The sequence below is a fragment of the Lynx canadensis genome, chromosome B2 (assembly GCF_007474595.2).
Source record: "Lynx canadensis isolate LIC74 chromosome B2, mLynCan4.pri.v2, whole genome shotgun sequence".
NCBI lineage: Eukaryota > Metazoa > Chordata > Mammalia > Carnivora > Felidae > Lynx > Lynx canadensis.
The window spans coordinates 96503809-96525504 of NC_044307.1; the positions used below are offsets into that span (position 1 = coordinate 96503809).

Sequence of the window (21696 nt, forward strand, 5' to 3'; positions counted from 1 at the left end):
TTTATGAAAACTTTAACTTTGTTATATTTGGTCTCTAAATTTAGAATGGCTTTTTCAGATACTGTACAGTTCTCTGTGCCACTAACTGTCCATTTTGGTGATGTATGAGTGGCAGCAAATAAGAAAGTTCATACTCCAAAGTAAATATTACTTTCATGTAGCTTGAATTTATGACCTATTTAAGCTTACATAGTGTTAGAATTTCTTAAAATTGTGTACAATATGATTATGAAAAAAGGAGTTAGGATCTCTCAAAAACAATGGTTTGAGAAATCAAAGGGAAAAATCCCCCATTTTCTAGTGTTGCTTCAGCATAGGCGGCTAATCCCCTCAATGGCTCCTGCAATCAGAAAAGATACTGAAGCTTTGCTCTTCCCAGATTTCTATTGTTCTGCATGTTTCTAAACTTAACCAATTTGCAGACACCCATAACTGATAGCTGACAATCATAAATGACTAGTCTTTATTGTAAATGAGGGGTCTATCAAGAGTGCAGGTTTTTATATATGTATGCTTCGAGAGAATATTCTATATCTCTAGGAGAAAAGGGAACTATTTAATAAAATGAACTCAAAGGAAACATGAAAGCAGTAACAGAAAGAGGAAATATCTACACAGGCAGTCACAGCAACTGAATCAATCATTGCAATGAATAAAGTGACAGATGTTTCAGCCAAAGCCCCCTCAGCTCCTGCTCATGAGATGTTCTTCCTTCCATGATTAGGTTGTGGTGGGGTGGGAAATCTTTTTTTAAAAGCTTCACAATAAAATTCCAGACAGATTCTTGATTCATTACATTTCTAATATCTTCTTACATACATTAGCAGTTGTGTATAAGTGTATTATCTTCTCAGTCCAAACAAATTCTTGCAAATACAGGTAGAGTCTGACACCATGTTTACTTGCTTTCATTAATCTTTCAAGTCAAAATGGCTGATAAACTTACCTAATTTCACTTAAAAAATTTTTTTTAATGTTCATTTATTTTTGAAAGAGACAGAGACAGACAGACAGAGACAGAGAGTGAGTGGAGGAGGGACAGAGAGAGAGGGAGACACAGAATCTGAAGCAGGCTCCAGGCTCCGAGCCATCAGCACAGAGCCCAACACTGGACTTGAACCCATAAACCGTGAGATTATGACCTGAGCTGAAGTCGGATGCTTAACCAACTGAGCCACCCAGGCATCCCAGTCTAATCTGGAAAATACCACTTACTTAGATATTATCGTCAGTGTCCTTTAATTAAAATATTAATCCAATTTAGGTGGTCTAAAATAGATACATAAACATTAGATAACCAAACAACACTAAACTGAAACTACTCACAAGTGAAAAAAAAAAGGCTTTTCAACTTATTAATATTTCAAGCTTGACACCAAAAGCCAAGGCAACAAAAGCAAAAACAAACAAGTATGACTAGAACAAACTAAAAAGCTTGTGCACAGCAAAAACCATCAACAAAATGAAAAGGCAATCTATGGAAGAGGAGAAAATAACTGCAAATCATATATCTAGTAAAGGAATAATATCCAAAATATATTTTAAAAAATCATACAACTCATCAACAAAAAACAAACCATCCAATTAAAAAATAGACATTTTTCCAAAGAAGACCTACATACGACAAACAGACACAGATGCTCAACATCACTCATCATCAGAGAAATGCAAATCAAAACCACAGTGAGATATCAACGCACTCCTAATAGAATGGCTATTAACAAAAAGACAAGAAATAACAAACGTTGATGAGGATGTTGAGAAAAAGAACCCTTTTGTACTGACAGCAGGAATATAAATTGGTGCAGACACTATGGAAAATACTATGTGGAGGTTTCTCCAAAACTTAAAAATGAAATCACTATCTCAGAAAGATATATGCACTCCCATGCTCACTGCAGCATTATTTATAGTAGCCAGGACATAGAAACAACATTACTGTCCTTGGACAGATGAATGGGTAAAGAAGATGTGGTATGTGTATATGTATATATACACATACATATACACACATAATAGAATACCATTCAGCCATTAAAAAGAACAAGGTCTCTGCATCTGTGACATGGATGGACCTTGAGGCATTATCTAAGTGAAGTAAGTCAGAAAGAGAAACACACATACCATAATGATCTCACTTATATGTGGAATCTAAAAGGGGCGGGGGGCGGTAAAGCTCACAGATACAGAGCATAAACTAGTAGTTGCCAGAGGCAGTGGTTGAGGATTACACAAAAAGAGTGAAGGGGATCAAAAGATAAAAACTTCCAGTTATGAAATAAGTAATAATTACATGGGGGTGTAATGTACAGCTCGATAACTACAGTCACTAATAGTGTATTGTAGGGGTGCCTGTGTGGCTCAGTCGGTTAAGCACCTGACTTTGGCTCAGGTCATGATCTCACAGTTTGTGAGTTCAAGCCCCGCTTCAAGCCTCACTTCGGGCTCTGCTCTGACAGTGTGGAGCCTGCGTGGGATTCACACTCTCTCCCTCTCTCTCTCTGCCCCTCATGGGATTCTCTTTCTCTGCCTCTCATGGGATTCTCTCTCTCACTCCCTCTCTGCCCCTTGCTCACTCTCGCCCTCTCTCTCAAAACAAATACTGTATTGTATATTTGAAAGCTGCTGAGAGTAAATTTTAAAAATTCTCATCACAAGAAAAAATTTGTAACTATGTATGGTGACAGATGTTAACTAGTGATATTCTTGCAACTTATACAAATACTGAATCATGTTGCACACTCAAGAGTAATATAATACTATATGTCAATTATACCTCAATTTTTAAAAAATACTGTAAGCTCTATTAAGACAAGAGAGGAAAACAAAAAGTCTCCATGTGATCCAAAAGAATCAAACACCCCCTTAAAAATGCAGCAGTTGCTAATACAGTGTTACAGACTCAATGTTTGTGTCCCCCTAATATTCTCAGGCTGAAGCCCTAATCCTCAATGTGGCTGTATTTGGAGACGGGCCCCTAAGGAATCAATTAAGGTTAAATGAAATCATATGGGTGGGACCCTGATCCAACAGGACTAGTGTCCTTATAAGAAAGACAGCACAGAGCTCACTCACTCTCCACACACAAGGAGGAAAGGCCATATAAAGACACAGAGAGAAAGCAACCATCTGCACACCAGGAAAACAGCCCTCACCAGAAACTGAATCCTGCTGGACTTTGATCTTGGATTTTCCAGCCTCCTGAACCGTGTGTGAGAAAATAAATTTCTCTTTTTAAGCCATTCAGTCTGTGGTATTTTGTTATGGCAAAATAACATACATAGCAATGTTGTTTTATTTGACTGTTGAGTCACCTCTAATAGCACACTCTGCATTCTTACAGGGAAAATATAAGGCCATAGTTTAAAAGACTTACTTTTATAAAATCTTAAAATTTCCTTCTAAGATCACTTTGGTGTGTGTGCATGTGGGGATCGAAAGGGAGGGTATTTTTCAAATATATCTTTTAAAATATAATTTTCAGGATGACAGAAGAATATGCCATGAAAGTTAATGGAATCAATGCTAAAATCAGCACTAAAATGTGTTAAACTTTCTTGATTTTCTTAAACCTTTTTAAAGACTTTATTTTTAAGTAATCTCTATACCCAACATGGGGCTTGAACTCACAACCCCGAGATCAAGAGTTGCACATTCTACCAAATGAGACAGCCAGGCACCCCAATTTCCTTAAAGCTTCTAATTTTACCAAATCCAATCTACAAACTTACCTTCAACCAATCATCTCCTTCCCTCCTGGTACAATCTAAGGAGTATCTACCACCCTATTTGCTATATCCCATCTTTTTGAATCTTTGAAACTCAATGCAATTAATTATTCCCCTCTTCCTAGAAGTCATTTTTAACGATTTTCTCTCTAATCACTGTTTCCCATTATTTGTTCCTAAAAATAAAACATGCACCCAAAGCAAAATTAAAAAAAAAAAAAAAAAAAGAAAACAGATGAACATAAGGGAAGGGAAGCAAAAATAATATAAAAACAGGGAGGGGGACAAAACAGACTCTTAAATATAGAGAACAAACAGAGGGTTACTGGAGGGGTTGTGGGAGGAGGGATGGGCTCAATGGGTAGGAATCATTAAGGAATCTACTCCTGAAATCATTGTTACACTATATGCTAACTTATTTACATGTAAATTAAAAAATAAAATTAAAATAATAATAATAAAATAAAACTTAAATTAAAAAAAAAAAAAAAAAACCAACTTCCCTCTGGTTACAGTCCTCTTTCTTCTTCCCTTCAGAACTAACCTTTAAGGTGACCAAGCTGGCAGTCAGCTCTTATTATCCATGTAATCTGTCTGCTACCCTCACCACTCTTGCAAACTGCTCTCTTGAAGGTCAGCAATGGTACCTTTCAGCCCTTGTTTTAAGCTCTCACCAAACATCTAGCATCTTTGAATACACTCCTTGAAGCAGTCATCCTCAAGTCTGTGATACCACACTTCTCATTTTTCTCTGATCTTCTCTCATTCTCATTTGCAAAAAGCCTATTCCAGCACCATTCCTTAAATGCTGGTATTCTTCAAGTTTCTAGCCTAGGACCTCATTGCTTTTTTCATTCCATACTCACCCTCATAAGCTTTCCTACTTCCACATCATTTATGGACTAATAAGTCTTGATATCTGTCCCAGCCAAGATCCTTCTCATGACAAGGATGCATATGCTCATTAATCTAGTAGATTATCAGTAGGCATATGAGACTTCAGCAAATCCAAAAGAAATGTCCTCTTGACTCCTCCTCCCCACCTCCCACATTCAGTCAAGTTCTACTGAGTCCACATCCCCAATAGATCTGAATCCATTCACTTTCAACATCCCCAGAGCCGCTTTCCTAGTACAGACTGACAACTATCTGATATTTCTGAGAAGCCTTGAAGCTGGGTCTCATGCCCAAAGTCCTAAGCCCTTTAATCCGATTTTCACGTTGGGAGTCACGGTGATTTTCCTAAAATACAAATCAGATCTTCTCACACTCAGCTGCTCTGCTCTACTTTCAGGAAAAAAAATCAAACTTCTCCCAAAGCCTTCGAGGTTCTGAAAGACTTACATCTCTGCTAACCTCTTCATCATAATCTCTTGCTCCCACTTCACATACTCCATTCTCTTTCCCTTCTCCCACACACATATTCTCTGCTCCAATGATCTTGATTATCCATCACCTACTCATTCTCTCAGCCTTACTCCCTCATTTCTGTGCCTCTACACAAAACATCTCCTCTGCCTAGAACCCTCTTTCTCCTTGCCTATCACTTGACCACTTACACAACTACAAAAATATCCTCCTCCTTCTTCAGGTTAAGATTTACATCACCTCCTCCAGGAAATTTTTTACATCCCAAGTCTGGGTTAAGTTCACAAAGTTCATATACTTAACTCTGTGTCACTTACGTTCTTATGTCACACCACTTTTAACCTCCACAAGGCAGAGACCATGACTGTTCTCACCTGTCCTTTCTCAGTAAACTTTTTAAATCAAGTCAGTGTTACTGATTCACACAGAGTGAAACGCAAAAATTTTAAGTATACAGATAAACAGTTAAATCTGCCCAAATAAGATACACAATATTACCGTCACTACACCCAAAAAGTTCTTTGGGGCCCTTTGCAATCAGTTCCCCCTCATTTTGACCCAGCTTGTCTGATTTGTAACACAAGATTAGTTTTGCCTATAATACAATCACATACAAATAGAATCATAAAATGCAGTATTGTATAATCCAGCATCTTTTACTTAGCACAATGCTTTTGAAATTCATCTGTTACTGCATGTATAAATAGTTCCTTTTTGCTGCGGAGTAGTATACCACTGAATTGTTAAACCGGTCCGTTCATCCAAAAATCTTACATTAAGATTGTATCCAGATTGTAGCTATTATTAAGAAAGCTGCTGTGAACTTTAGTGTACAAATATTTTGTGAACATGTTTTCATTTTTCTTGGGTATTTACCTTAAAACAGAAATGCTGGATCACAGAATAAGTTTATGGTTAACATTATTTAGAAACTGCCAAATTATTTTCCAAGGTGATATCACAATTTTACACAACCACCAAGTTATGAGAGTTTTGGTTATTCCATGTCCTCAAACTTGGTGCAGTCAGTCTTTTTAATTTTAGTCATTTTTTTTGTTTGTTTTAAATATGGAATGCTTCACAACTGTGTGTGTCATCCTTATCTCCTCTCATTCCAATTCCAATTTATACACTGCCAAAGTAAGCATTCATTGTGGTTTTAATATGCACTTCCCTGATGACTAAAGGTGTTGAGTGCCTTTTCATGTGCTAATTGGTTATTCATATATACACATACACATATTATGTGAATACATATGAATAATTTACATGTATGTATATACACATTTGTGTATATACACCATTCAAGTGTTTTGGATTGGTTCCAAAGCAAGTGATATATTAGAGAACAATTTGAGGAATGTGAACTTCATATTTACTTTTGTAAATACTGTCCACCAGAAATACTAGGTGAATAAAGAAACTGCACCCAGCTAAACTGAGCCACAAAATACACAAAACACACACACTTCGGCAATGCACCTGCCTCCTCGATTCCCGTTACAAGCTACACTCATCCACATCTGGTGTTACGGTTTTGTCTGATTTGAGACAACTTTCCTTCCACCACTTCACAATAAGTGACAGGCTGCGAACTCTTCCAATGCTCATTTCTACAAACCAAACTTCCAGTCTTTTTCAATATAAAGTGCCATATTTATTGTAGTATTTATGTACTTAACCATTTAATATATGTAAAACTGTGCTTTTATTAGGACCCTGTATTTTTTTGTCACTAATAAAGTTTTCAGTTTTGTGCCCTTAATGAATTTTCCCCCAAGCCCTGTGATTTTTAACAGCATATTGCTTTTTAGGAATACATATTTTGCAGTAGAGTGAAACTGCCCGTAGAAGTGGTGGGAATAGACATCCTTGCCTTTTTCCTGATGTTAGGGTGAAACATTCAGTAAACCACCATTTAGCATGATTTTAGCTATAGGCTTTTATACTTACTCTGTGTCAAATCAAAGAAATTCCCTTCTATTCCTAAATTTGCTAAGTGTTTTGAGGACAAATGGATACTGAATTTTGTCAAAAGCCTTTTTCAGCAAGGATCTATGTGACTGTATGATTTTTCTACCTTTGTCTGTAAATGTGCTGAATTATATGTATTCATTGATATTTGAAAGCTAAATCACCCTTGTATTTCTGGGACAACCTCAACACAGTCGTGGTGTATTGTCCTTTTCCTATATTGCTAGATTCAGTTTGTTAGTATTTTCTTGAGAGTTTTTGCATTTATGTTCATGAGGAATATTGGTCTGTGTTTTTGTTTTTTTTTTTTTTTTCTTTTCTTTTAATACCCATTACACATTCTGGCATCAGTTACTCTGGCCTGTTGAGCAAACTGGGAAATATTCCCTCCCTTTCTATTTTCTGAAAAAAAAGTCTGTAAAGATTGGTACTATTTATTCCTTAAATATTCGATAGAATTCACCAACGAAACTTTACAAATTTCACTTTACAAGAAAGTTTTTTTAATGACAAATCCAACTTCTATACACATTTAGGGGTTATTCACATCTGCTATTTATTGTGTCAGTTTCAGTAAATTGTATTTTCACTGAGTATGTCAATTTGTCAAATTTGCTGGCATAAAGTTGTTCATCTTATTTCTCACTATCCTCTTAATAGCTATAGGATCTGTAGTAATATTCCATTTTTCATTCCTGATATCAGTATAAATTATGTTTTCTACTACAGAAAGTTTGTAAGTTCCTCTAAGCTTGGTTTTATACGAAGCTCACAAACTTTAATTATGTTGTGTTTCCATTATCATTTAGTTTGAAGTATTTTTAAATTTCGCTTGTGATTTCTTCTTTGACCCAGAGTTAACTGAGGATTCAGTGACCCTATCCTTTAGACAACTGTGGTCATATATTTTATTTCAATGGTAGTATTAACCCTTCTGTAAAATTCTATCATTCTTATTTTAAACAGTCATATCCCTTTTAAAGCAGTTAAAGGAGGTAATCTTTTGTATTTACCATTTTATTAACCATTTCTGGTATTCTTCACTCCTGTCTGTAGCTTCTTTGAGTGTCTTAAGATGTCACTGTATTGTATTTTGATTTCTCATAAGACATCATCCATCATTCATCATCATTTACTGTTCTCTTTTAGGTCATGTTTCTTTTTTTGTAGCAGCTTTCAAGATTTTCTATATATTACTGGGTTTCAGAATTTTGATTATGATATGCCTAGGTATGCTACATATTTACTTGCTTAGAATTTCCTGAGCTTCTTCCAATACACAGATTGTTTTCTCCCCCAAATACAAAAAATCATTAACCATTATTTCTTTTTTAGAAACTGAGATATAATTCAGATGATATTTGCTTAAAATTCACCATTTAAAAAAGTACATTTCAGTAGTTTTAAGTATATTCACAAGGTTGTACAACAATCACTACTATCAAATTATGTAACTCCAGAAAAACCTCGTATTTATGAGCAGTCACACTAATTTACTTTCTGTCTCTAGATTTTGCACATTCTGGACATTTCATATAAATGCATCCCAATGTGTATACAATATGCAGTCTTTTGTGTCTTCCTTCTTTCACTTAGCATGACATTTCAAAGTTCATCTATGCCATAGCATGGATCAATACTTCATTCCTTTCCATGACCAAATTATAGAGTTGACCCTTGAACAAGTGGTTAGAAGTGCCAACTCACATCCCTCCCTATGCAGTTGAAAATCTACATGTAACTTTTGACTGCCCAGAAATTTAATTATGAATAACCTGATTGGAAGCCTTACAATAACATAAACAGTCAATCACCTATTTTATGTATGTTTTCTATACTGTATTTTACTATAAAGTGAGCTAGAGAATAGAAAATAATAAGGAAAAGAAAATACATTTATAATACTGTAGTATGTTTATATATATAAAAAAAAAACCTGTATGTAAGTGGACCCACGCAGTTCAAATCCATGTTGTTTCAAATTGTTATTTGAACATGTTATTTGAACATGTTGATCCATGTTATTCTATTGTATGGCTATGTATTTTGTTTATTCATTCATCAGTTGATAAGCACTGGGGTTGCTTCCATTTTTTGGCTATTATGACTAATGCTGCTATGAACATCCATGTGCAAGTTCTTACGTGGACATATGTTTTCAATTCCCTGGGGTAAATAACTATGACTGGAATTGGTGGGTCATATGGCAAGTCTATGTTTAATCATTTGAGGAACTGTCAGACTGGTCTCCAAAGCAGCCACATCATTTTACATTTCTAATAGTAACATGTAACATATGAGAGTACCAATTAATCCACACTCTAACACCTGTTATTATCCAGCTTTTTGATTACAGTTATCTTAGTGGGTCGAAGAGAAAACTCAATGGTGTCTTTCTTTGCCCTTCTTTAATAACTATTCTGAACATCATTTCACATGCTTGTTGGCCATTTATATATCTTCTTTAGAGAAATGTCTGCTCAAATACTTTGCCCATTTTTTTTTGTTCATTTTTACTTTGCTCATTTTTAATTGGGCTCTTTACCTTTTTAGTATTGAATTCTAGGAGTTCTTTATATATTCTGGACACTAGACCCCTCTTAGATAAGATGATTTTGCAAATATTTTCTCTTATGGGTTATCTTTTTACGTCCTTTGAAGCACAAAGGTTTCCATTTTGATCAAGTCCAATTTACCTGCCCCCCCCCCCGCTTTGGTTTCAGTGTTATACCCAATAATTCACTGCCTAATCCAATGTCACAAATTTATTTATTTTTCTGAAAGTTTAATAATTTTAGTTCTTACGTTTAGGTCTCTGATCCATTCCAACGTATTATTTTTTTTTAATATACAGTCACTTTCATTCTCTTACATGTGGGTATCCAGTTTGCCAGCACAATCTGTTGAAAAACTATTCTTTCCCTCACTGAACTGCCTTGGCACCCATATAGAAAATCAACTGCCCACAAATTTATGTTTTAGTCTTGACTCTCACTTCTACTCCACTGATTTATGTCTGTCCTTAGGCCAATACTATGGAGTTTAGGTTACTGTAGCTTTGAAATAAAGAAATGGGAGTCTAATCGGGGCACCTGGGTAGCTAAGTCAGTCAAGCATCCGACTCTGGATCTGGGCTCAGGTCCCAGATCTCATGGTTTGAGAAGTTGAGCCACACGTCAGGTTCTGTGCTCACAGTGCAGAGACTGCTTTGGGATTCTCCCTCTCCCCCTCTCTCTGCCTTTCACCCACTTGCACAAACGCGTGTACACATGCTCTCTCTCTCAAAATAAATAAACATTAAAAAAACAGTTAAGGGGAGCCTGGATGTCTCAGTTGGTTAAGCATCAGACTTCACCTCAGGTTATGATCTCAAAGTTCATGAGTTCAAGCCCTGCACTGGGCTCTCTGCCATCAGTACACCGCCCGATTCAGATGTTCTGTCTCCCTTTCTCTCTGCCCCTCCTCTGTTCACATTCTCTCTCAAAAATAAAGGAAACATTAAAAAAAAAAAAACAACTAAAAATGGGAGTCTAATCATTATTTCTTAAAAACATTTTTCTGAATCCTTCCCTCTTTCCTCTCCTCCTAGGACTCTAAGTACATATATGTAAGAGTGCTTGATATTATCCAAGAGGTCATCGGAACTCTGTCTCCCCCACCACCAGCACTGATTTTCTTCTTTTGATTCTTCATATTGGATAATTTCTACGGATCTGACTATAAGTTCACAGAACCCATCTTGTGTCATCTCCAATTCACCGTTAAGCCCATCCAGTGAATTTTTCATTTCAGATATTATTCTTTTCAGTTCTATAATTGTGTAATCTTATTTTAAGTCATTGAGTTAATAGTTGCTTTAATTCATTTTTCCGAATTTCAAATGTGGGTTATCTCAGGACCAGTTTCTATCGATAGCATTTTTCCCCTTGATATGGTTCAAATTTTCCTGTTTATTTGCATGTATAGTAATAATTAGTTGTATGCTGAACCCTGTAAATATGGTGTGGGTTTTCTAGATTGTATTGTCTTTCTTGGTGAGTTTTGTTCTGCCTCGTGCCTCTCTGTATGATCCCAAGAAGGCCTAATTTTAGGCTTTATTAGAACAGATCCAAAGCAATCCTTGCTCTTTAATGGGAGTTGGCCACCCTTTTTCTGTAAAAGGCTAGACAGTAAAAGTATTAGACTTGTGGGCCATACAGTGTCTATAGCAAGTGCTCAACTTTGCCCATATAGCCCAAAAGTAATATGTAAATGAATTAGCATTGATGGCTGCATTTTAAAACAAATTTATTTGCGGTCACTAGAATGTATATTCCACATAATTTTCAAGCTTCACAAAATACTTTTCTTGTGTAATCATTTTTTCAGCCACTAAAAAATATAAAAACCATCCTTAGATCACAAACCACACAAAACAATCAGTAGGCCAGATTTAGCACAGATCATAATCTGCTAATCTTGCTCTGAGATATAATTCTTACTCCTATAGCATGGTCTTTCTGGTCTCAGATAAATGTTTAGTTAGGTTAACTAGGTCTCTCTCCAGATGAGCTGGAATCCAACCTCTCCAGGTATAGTGGGACCTATCCCAATCTAACATGCATTCTCTAGTTGGCTTTAAGGAATATTGCCTATGCATGTTTAGCCCAACTCTCAGTAAAGGACTCTTGGGAAAGTCACACTGATACTTTCTTTGATACCCTGCTTAGCAAATTCCAGCTGCTTCAGTGGCTCAGAACTCCAATTTCTGCATCCTTAACTCATCAGGACTTGCCTGCTCTATTTGAGTTTCATTCCCCATGACACAGTCAGGAAACTGCCCTGAAGCACAGAGATGGGCTAAATGTGGTGCTCACCTTGTTTGTTCTTTCTCTCTAATGTCCAGTGCCTGAAAAGAGCTCTACTTCATATATTTTGTCCAGTTTTATAGCTGTTTATGGCTGGAGGAAAAATCCAATCCAATTACTCTGTCATAGCTGAAAAGCAGATGTTAACCTCAATAAATATTCAATGAATAAATTAATGGCTAAACAAACCATATTTTATAAAGTTTTAAGTATACATGACCCTCCATGATCTCCACCTCCTTCACACCATTCTGCAATCCCTTCCCCTAGACTATAGACAAGACTTTTATTTGCATTTAACCAAAAGAATATGGCAAAGGCTATGGGATCTTACTCCTACGATTAAGTCATGCTATATAAAACTCCAATCACAGGGTGCCTGGGTGGCTCAGTCAGTTGAGCATCCGACTTCAGCTTAGGTCATGATCTCATGGTTCGTGGGTTTGAGCCCTGCATCAGGCTCTGTGCTGACAGTTCAGAGCCTAGAGCCTGCTTCAGATTCTGTGTCTCCCTCTCTCTCTGGCCCTTCCCCACACACTCTGTCTCTGTCTGTTTCTCTCTCTCTTTCAAAAATAAATAAACATTAAAAAAATTTCAATGTCTCTAGCTCTAGAGACTTCTTGTTGACTCAGTGAAGTAAGCTGCCATACCAGGGAAGTCCACATGGCAAGGAACTTCAAGCAGCCTTTAGATACTCAGTGCAGCTTCTAACATAAGAAAGAGCCCTCAGTCCTACAAACACAAATAAATGAAATCTGCCAGCAACATGAATGAGCCTGGAAGAAGATTCTCAGTCTCCAGGCAAGAATGTAGCTCAGCCAACACCACGGTTACAGTGAGACCCTAAGAAGAAAGATCCCCAGAAACTGTGAGATAATAAATTTGTGTTGTTTTAAACTGCTACATTTGTGGTGATGTATTACACAGCAACAAATAACTAGTATAATACACTACTGACAGATACTACGAAACAACCACCAATATTTAGAGCTGGCAAGTACCTGCAGCAGAAGCTGACTGTGATGTGTACTCAAGAACAGGGAGAGCTACCTCAGACCTATGTCTTCAACACATAGTGAAGAAGCAAGAGATATAGTAAATTTCCCCAGGGAGACAGAGGGGCTCTTGGCCTAGCAAGAAAGGATCTGTTCATCAGAAAAAGGGTGTGGGGCAGTCATACAAATTAAAGAACAGTCAAAACCCATAGTAGTGCCTTTTAAGCATTGTAGGAAAGATAGAGAATACTTTGATCCAAAAACCTAATTTTGTCTAGTCACAACCATTCTGTAGTGTTTGCACAGAAGCACTTACCTTAATGCTGACCCTCTTTTACCTAGCAAATTTGAACCATTACGCCTAATAATCACGGTCAAAATTCAGAATTAAAATTTGTGCTCTTATCAGAACCAAGTTATACCAATTTAGTACCACATTATCAGGATAGAAAGAAAAACACCAAGTTACTGTTGACTTTGTTTACTCATGAAACTCTTACTTAGGATATGCAATAGAACTGGGCATTTTAAAGAGCCCACTATCTTCACCTGATGTTACTTACTATATTTTTGAATCACACTACAAATTTATTTTTAAAAATTTCACACACTGTAAGCAACTTTTTAATTATAATGCAGCTTTGCAAACAGTATGCCTATAGGAATAATGAAAATTTCAGATGAAAAAAACCATAGAGAAAGAAAAATAAAGCAAAGGTAGCAAAATGTTAGCAACTGGCAAATCCAGGTAAAAAAATATGTAGATGTTCACCTGACAACTCTCAACTTTTCCAATACACATTTAAATTTTTTAAATAAAAAAGTGAAGAAGAGAAATAATTTTCTCAATAAGCTAATGAAGTTTAGGAATCAAAAATGTTCTTGATGCTAATTAGAAAAGTCTGAAGAAGTTACCATTTTCATTCTTGTTTTGATAAACAGAGAAAGAAAACAAAGTAAATATTCAGATCTACGTTTTAAAGCAGTTAACACTTTACAATTATGTAATTATTTCTCTCTCAGAATTCCAAAAATAATGTAAAAATTTCTAAAAACATTTTAATTTTCTGAATCATCCTTACAACCTTTTGGTTCTTTACACAATATCATTAACTTTTAGATCTGCACTGTTCTCCAAACTCATGTTATTCCACATGTGGTCTGCTGGACCAACAGTATTACATTACCTGTGAATTTGTTAAAAATACAGAACCTCAACAGCCATACTATGGAAGCAGCCCACGTGTCCATATCAATAGATGAAAGGATAAAGAAGAAGTGGTGCATGCGTGCATACACATGCACACACACACACACACACAAATATACAATGGGATTATTATTCAGCCGTAAAAAAGAATGATTATCTCGCCCTTGTCAACAACATGGATAGAGCTAGAGTATAATGCTAAATGAAATGTCAGTCAGAGAAAGAGATAAATCATTTGATTTCACTCACATGTGGAATTTAAGAAACAAAACAAACCAGTAAAAAGAGAGAGAGAGAGGGAGAGAGGGAGAGAGGGAGAGAGAGAAACCAAAAAGCAGATTTAACTATAGAGAACAAACTGATGGTTACCAGAGGGGAGGTGGGTAAGGGGATGGGGGAAATAGGGGATGGGGATTCAAGAGTACATTTATCATGATGAGAAAAATAAATAAAAATGTATATATTCATAGCTTCAATATCATTGATGACCCACAGTCTTTACAGTAAGGCAAGAATTATTAACTTCATCTATTCATAGTGATGGCAGGACAACTAAGATTAGGATAATGGCTAGAAGAATAGTTCAAGCTGTTTCTACTTCTTGCATGTCTATTGTACTTATGTGAGTTAGGTTAGCTGTTAACATCAATGAAATAAGGTAAATCACTAAGGAGCTACTCAGAACAATTATAATGTATGATCATGAAGTGTAAAAATTGTACAATAGGTGATGCTGCATCTTAGAAACCAAGCCAGAATGGATATGTCATCAAGATATGAGGTGTTTGAGGGGCACCTGGGTGGCTCAGCCCATTAAGTGTCTGACTCTTGATTTCGGCTCAGGTCATGATCTCACGGAGATCAAGCCCCAGATCAGGCTCACACTGACAGAGGGCTCACATTGATAGCATAGGGCCGCTTGGGAGTCCCTCTCTCTCTTCCTCTCTCTATGCCCCTCCCCCATGCACACTTTATCTCAAAATAAACTTAAAATAAAAACAAGATATAAAGTGTTTGAACCTATAATTTCACTTTGACAAAGTTATATAATTTTTACTAATACCTCACTCATTTAGAAAGACATAGGAGTTATGATACTGACTTGACACCAGTTTGAGCAGGTTTGATTCCTTCCTTTCTTATTTTACATTTATGTAAGAAGATTCTTCAAATGTATGATATGGGGGAGGGGGGCATCCATGTAGTCATTTGAGATAAGTAGCTATTAATTCTACTATTGGTATTTGTTTATATGCAAATTCCTCTAAAATTAAGAAAATTATTAATATCACTGCTGTTAATGAAATGAGTGAACCTATGGATGAGGTAGTATTTCATATTGTATATGCATCTAGATAATCAAAGTGAGCTGGTGGCATTCTTGAAAAGTCAAGAAAGTGTAGTGGGAAGAAAGTTATGTTAACACCTACAAATACAGTTGTGAAACAAATTTTTGCTCAGGTTGAGTTAAATGTATAGCCTGAAAATAATGGGAGTCAGTGAACAAATCCTCCTGTAATGACAAATAATGCTTCTATTGATAAGATGTAATGAAATTATGCTACTACATAATATGTATCATGAAGAACAGGGCCCAAGGATCAATTAGCTAGAGTTAAGTCCTGCTAGACCTCCTACTGTAAATAAGAAAATAAAACATAAGGCTCATTGTACAGCTGGTGATCATTTAATATTTCCTCCATGGAGGATGGTTTGTCAACTAAATACGTTTTCTTGTAGGAACGGCAATCATTATGGTAGCTGATACAAAATATGTTCATGTGTCAACATCTATGCTGACTGTGAAGTTATGATGAACTCATGCAATAAAGTCTAAAAATCCAATGGAAAAAAAAGAAAAATAAATTAAAAAAATAAAAAGGCAGAACCTCTGCCTTCAGCCCAAACCTACAGAATCAGAATCAAAATCCTCACCTTAACAAGACACACAGGTAATTTGTATGCACAAGTCTGAAGAGCACTGCTCTAGACATTAAAACTCATTTACTATGAACATTATATATCTATTCAAATGACAAGCATCAAAGTCAGTTAAAAAGAAAATACCTGAAAGCTTTTTAAAAGATTTCCCCCACCAAGAATTCAGTCTGAACTACAAAATGATCCAATATGTGTGTGTGTGTGTGTGTGTGTGTGTGTGTGTGTGTGTGTTTATGCAGACAGAGTCTCTTGGAGAGCTTATTATTGCATAAAACCTAATCAAAATCAATTAATATCTTTGAAAGCAACTGTAAAAGAAATAAATTGCAAACTGTATGGTTAAAATACAGACACCATCTGGCATACTCAATGCAGTATCATAAGAGATAAAATACATTCATATCAACTGACAAAGTTATTATTTGATAAATTCAATCTGTTGATAAACTATTATCTAGAAACTAAAAACAAAACAAAACTCTGCTCCCTCATTCTAAAAGCACTGCTTTGCTACCTGCAAATGTAATGCTTACTCAATTTTATTGTAATCAATCAAAAGCCATAAAGTAATGCAACAGAAATGGACCACATCAATTAAACACTCAGGGACAACTTTTGAGGAAAGCTAAGTTTTATAACCCTAAATAAAGGGAACTTAATTTACAGAAAGAAATCTGGGCAATAATTTTCTTCCAACACAGGCTAGGGGCAGAAAGTGTACAAAGGGCAGCTATGAGAAACACGTTGGTAGTTTGAGCAAATTTAAAACATCCTCCATAATTTCCTTATTAGCTCTAAGATTCCGCTTTTTTTGGATTTCTCTAATAAATTTCCCATCTGGGAAGAAAATGTGTGACCTACTAAAGACCTCAAAAAGCAATTCATTTAAAAATACCAAGAATATACCATTAGATGTAACACAAAAATCATTTTTTTTGTGAAAAATAACTATTTTCCAGAACAACAACAATAAAAACTTAGGGAGAATACTGGCACTGTTTTATGGTTTTACAAATATTTTTAATGTGTGGCTTAGTAGAAAACAGATAAATTATCTTACTAGTTTCAGTTTATTATAACATTAATGTGGAATCTGAAAACATATCAATAAACATTTTGATCTGTGACATTAAAATCCCTGATTCTGACCTTGTATTTTGAACAGATCTTTTTCACAATCATTATTTTGTAACATCATGCATTGACCATTTGGGAATTATTTGTTTACTGAATTAATGTAGATCTCCAAATGCTGACACATTTCTTACATAAAATTTCTTAAAAAGCAGATGTTAAAATGACCACCAATCTCATCAGAAAATTGTTTTAAGAATAATAAAGCTGTCGAGCTCATGGTAGCAGATATGTTTTCCAAAATTCCAATTTTCACTTAAAAGTTCACGTTATCACTGGCAACAAATATTGTCAGTTGCTGTCCTTGCAATGAGAGATTCACTTCATTTATTTTAAAAAACTGTCTTACAAATGACCAAATATGAATAACCACACTGTCAGTCACTCTTTCAAATAAAAAAATGGTGTTTCACGAACAAAGTGACTTGTTTGGCCTGCCCTCAAACAAGGGCACAAGTGCTTTTCCTTAAGACAGCCATCATTTTTGACATACAGCAGAAGTGCTTTATATACACTCTCCATTTCATCACAAAGCAGATTGAAAAGGCATGTAGTCAATAATAATCAATAACCTGTACTGCTTCATCCAGAATAGTCTTAAGTGAATGACTGTGGCAGTGAGGAATACGATAACCACTTGCACAGTGCGGTGCGTGCACTGCCCGGCTTTGTGCTATGGCACCACAGTTTTACCCACCATCTCTTTTGCAGGTGAGTACAAATGGAAACACAGAGGAAAGGGAAACTAGCATCTTATTATTACTACAGAAACAGATTTACCCTCATGGATCTTTTCAAAGAGCTTCGGGTACCCCTATGGGTCCACAGACTGCTTTGAGAACCATTACACTAAAACAATCATAACAATTTGAAGCTTTTCCTATCATTATTACAATCCACTGATTCATTCAATGGGTAATTACAGAGGGCTTGGTGTGTAGTGCCAGCTGGGCACCATACAGTGTGTGAGTGTTTCGAGCGTCTCTGGGTCATTCACTCATGTACCTCAAGTTTGTAGAATAGTGTTTGGCTGGCACACAGCAGGTTTCTGGTATTTGCTGAATAAATAAATAAAAGTGTAGCTGTGATATGTTTTAACCTAGATTTCAAAGTCTTAGAGTGCATCCTTCTCACCCATGCAAATAATCTAATTATGGGAATTATTTTTCAACATAATGGGAAAGACTAATGTGTTAGGCAATATGGAACCTTTACCCTCATTATTCTTGGAGTAGTTTTATCTTCAGACCATTCTAAACTTAAAATATTATATATACAGGCAGCCTTTGATTTGCATGGTACCATAGTAACTGAAAGTCACACGTATCAGAACCATATCCTCACTCTGTATGGTCCTGTGGTAATAAAACCTGTGGTAACATGGTACTGTGCAAAGCACATTAGTGCAAATGACAGGGAAATAAACGCCAATGACCCACACACTCACTTTTAGTAAAATGGAAAGGAAAGCATCTTAGGAAGAATGGGTGAGCAGCCTTTAGGCAGTGACTCTGAATGAGTGCCGCTTACAGGAAAGCAAATTAGACACTTAATACGACTTTTCAATCTTTTAACATACCTCCCTCCCACAATCCATAACCCTCTGAGAATCACTGCCTAGTGATCAACTAATAGAGGTATTTCAATCCTTCAATAGTATTCGTGAATTGCTTGGGGAGCAGGGGCTGAAAAATCAAGGTGGTTAAGGGGAAAGACAGACCATGTTATAAAATACTGGGACAAAATTAAGTTACAATAAATCTGGACTGGTCTTAAAAAGTACAGGAATTAAAATTTCTCAAAACACACTCAGATCTTGTCTTTGGACTTCTGTCTCCTAACCCTTCTCACAATTCAATCAAAATAGCCTTAGAGTTACTCAACAGTGTTAAGCTGTATCCCTCCCTACTCCTATGCCTACATCTAAACTCAGGACTTTGTTCTTCCTATTTGAGATTTTTTTTTAATGAATATAAATATTCCAAAATATTTCAGATTTTAAATGTAGTACATTCAGTTCCAACAAATAGGCATTTATACATACGATGTTTAAATGGATCTGCCAAGAGTTAGGAATAAATCGAAACCTATATGGATGAACACTAGTGGCAGCTTAGGCATTAAAAAGTATCATGGGAGAGGCAATAAACAACTTCGCTTAAAACAAAAATTCTACTCATAAGTCTACTTACTAAATACCACAAGTGGGATAAATGGGAAATGCTACTTCAACCATACCTTAAAATGCACTGTGATGTTCCAAGGAAGAGCTGAACTTGATGCAAGAAGATCAAATAACAAACCAATTGGATAATGCCTAAAAACAAAAGAGTACGTTTTAAGAAAGAGTATTTTAAAGTTATAACTACAACTACAAAATAAACTTCAGCACATATTGTAACATCAAATATCAGGGGGCTTTAACCACAAATCACAGGAAGACAACATTTTACACAGTTACTTGCCTAAGCTAATATGGTATTGTTGCCAGGTACTAGTCCTTCTTCTAACCATTTCATTCCCCAACGAAGCCTCAATATACATAATGGGATTGTGCTAAAACATCGTTTATCAGTCATGACCACTATTATATCACAGTACTGCAATACCTGATTATCATCCCAGTGTTCATATTGGGCAACCAGTTTTTTAAAGCTTATTTAAATTTCTTTTTTTATTTTTAAAACAACTTAAAATTTTAGAAAATTTTAAGAAGAAGAGCACCTAAGAAAGCATACAATCATCCATTTTTGGTTATTACTATAGCATATAAATTTCCAGCCTTCTATTTATGCATACATATCTAAATATAGATTAAGCTTATCCTTTACATAATACTATACCCTGCTTTTTTCATATAACATCATGTCAACATTTTCCAAAGTCACTGAATATTTTTCTGCAACCTCAAACTAAAGTGGGTTGTTTTTTTTTTTTAATGTTTATTTTTGAGACAGAAACAGAGCGTGAGCACGGGAGGGGCAGACACACACACACACACACACACACACACACACACAGAATCTGAAACAGGCTCCAGGCTCTGAGCTGTCAGCACAGAGCTCAACGCAGGGCTCAAACCCACGAACTGTGAGATCATGACCTGAGCCGAAGTCAGACGCTCAACCGATTGAGCTACCCAGGTTCCCCTTTTTAAAATAAATTCTATGGGGCACCTGGGTGTCTCAGTCGGTTAAGCGGCTGACTTCAGTTCAGGTCATGATCTCTCAGCTCTAAGGCTCATGAGTTTGAGCCCCGCCATCGGGCTCTGTGTTGACAGCTTAGAGCCTGGAGCCTGCTTCTGATTCTGTGTCTCCCTCTCACTCTGCCCCTCCCCTGCTCACGTTCTGTCTCTTTCTCTCTATCAAAAATAAACATTAAAAAAATTTTTTTTAATAAGAAAAAATATATTCTGGACTTCTAAATAAGAGAACATTCCCTAATATAACTTTACTCACAGTGAAGCAAATTATTTAGCAATAAATACAAGGTTAATAATACAAACCTTGCAGATTTCAACAAACCTTATTTTTAAAATCATCCTTTCAAAGAATCTAAAGTGGCTTAAATAATGAAATAGAATTAAATAATGCTCCCCAAAAAAGCAAAAACACGACTAGCTGGTATCCTATACGGTTCTGTCCTTTGAATGTCAGTGAGTTATGCCTAGATTTAAAAGCTGAAAAATTTGGAAATACATCTAATTCCTCTCAAAATGGTGACCCAATACATTGCCTAACCAAGATTCAAATATTAACTAATACTAGTTATGTTTGCTTACATCTACACAACATAACTGTGAAAAAGTCATCAATTACTAGAGATCATGTATTTATTTAGAAATAATTTAGAATGAATGCCCCGCTAGTAAAATAAAACAGTAGGTAGTTTTAGTCACATATGTGTTATATCTCTTAATAACACCCCCGAACGTCTCTATTTGAAAGTTAGCATCTAACACAAATCTTTCATAACCAAGTATGAGTACTGAAGGAAATTCTGGATTACCTAAATAATAGAGCGTTTCCTTCAGAAACATTTCAGAAGCCATGGAAGGGGAAAAAAGAAAAAAAGAAAAAAAAAAAGCCCTAGCCTGCCAAAAACTAAAATAAAAATAATAATTAAAAAAAACAAAATAAAAACGCTGCTTTATAGACAAGTTACAGATTCTATCAATTCTCATCCTTCTCTCTGAACTTCTTAAATTGTATGAGCTCTATATAATGCCTTGTATTTTTACAAAAGAGACCTCTGTTAGTTCTATTCTAGGAGTTCTAGTTCATCATTTTAGGAATTATTTCATTATTCATCAATTATTCCCATCTATGCTTTAAAGATAACAAAGACTGAAATAGTAGCAATTTGGAAGAATAATGGCATGCCTAGAAGGATGATACAATAATGCATCCTTCCATTTTCTCACTGTTTCACCAAGAATATCATATTTCAAGAAAGCATAAAGTAAGGATCCAGACCCCATCTGCTTTTAGGTATCATTA

At 35.8% G+C, this 21696-nt stretch overlaps 1 protein-coding gene across 2 annotated transcripts in view; it reads right to left on the reverse strand.

Moving 5' to 3' along the window:
• Positions 1–21696, reverse strand: part of ATG5 (autophagy related 5) — a 128092-nt gene that overhangs the window by 78674 nt on the left and 27722 nt on the right. For both annotated transcript variants that reach the window (XM_030316050.2, XM_030316051.1), the window contains one exon: positions 19436–19514. In XM_030316050.2, the coding sequence (XP_030171910.1) occupies positions 19436–19514 (79 nt within the window). The remainder of the gene's footprint in view (positions 1–19435; positions 19515–21696) is intronic.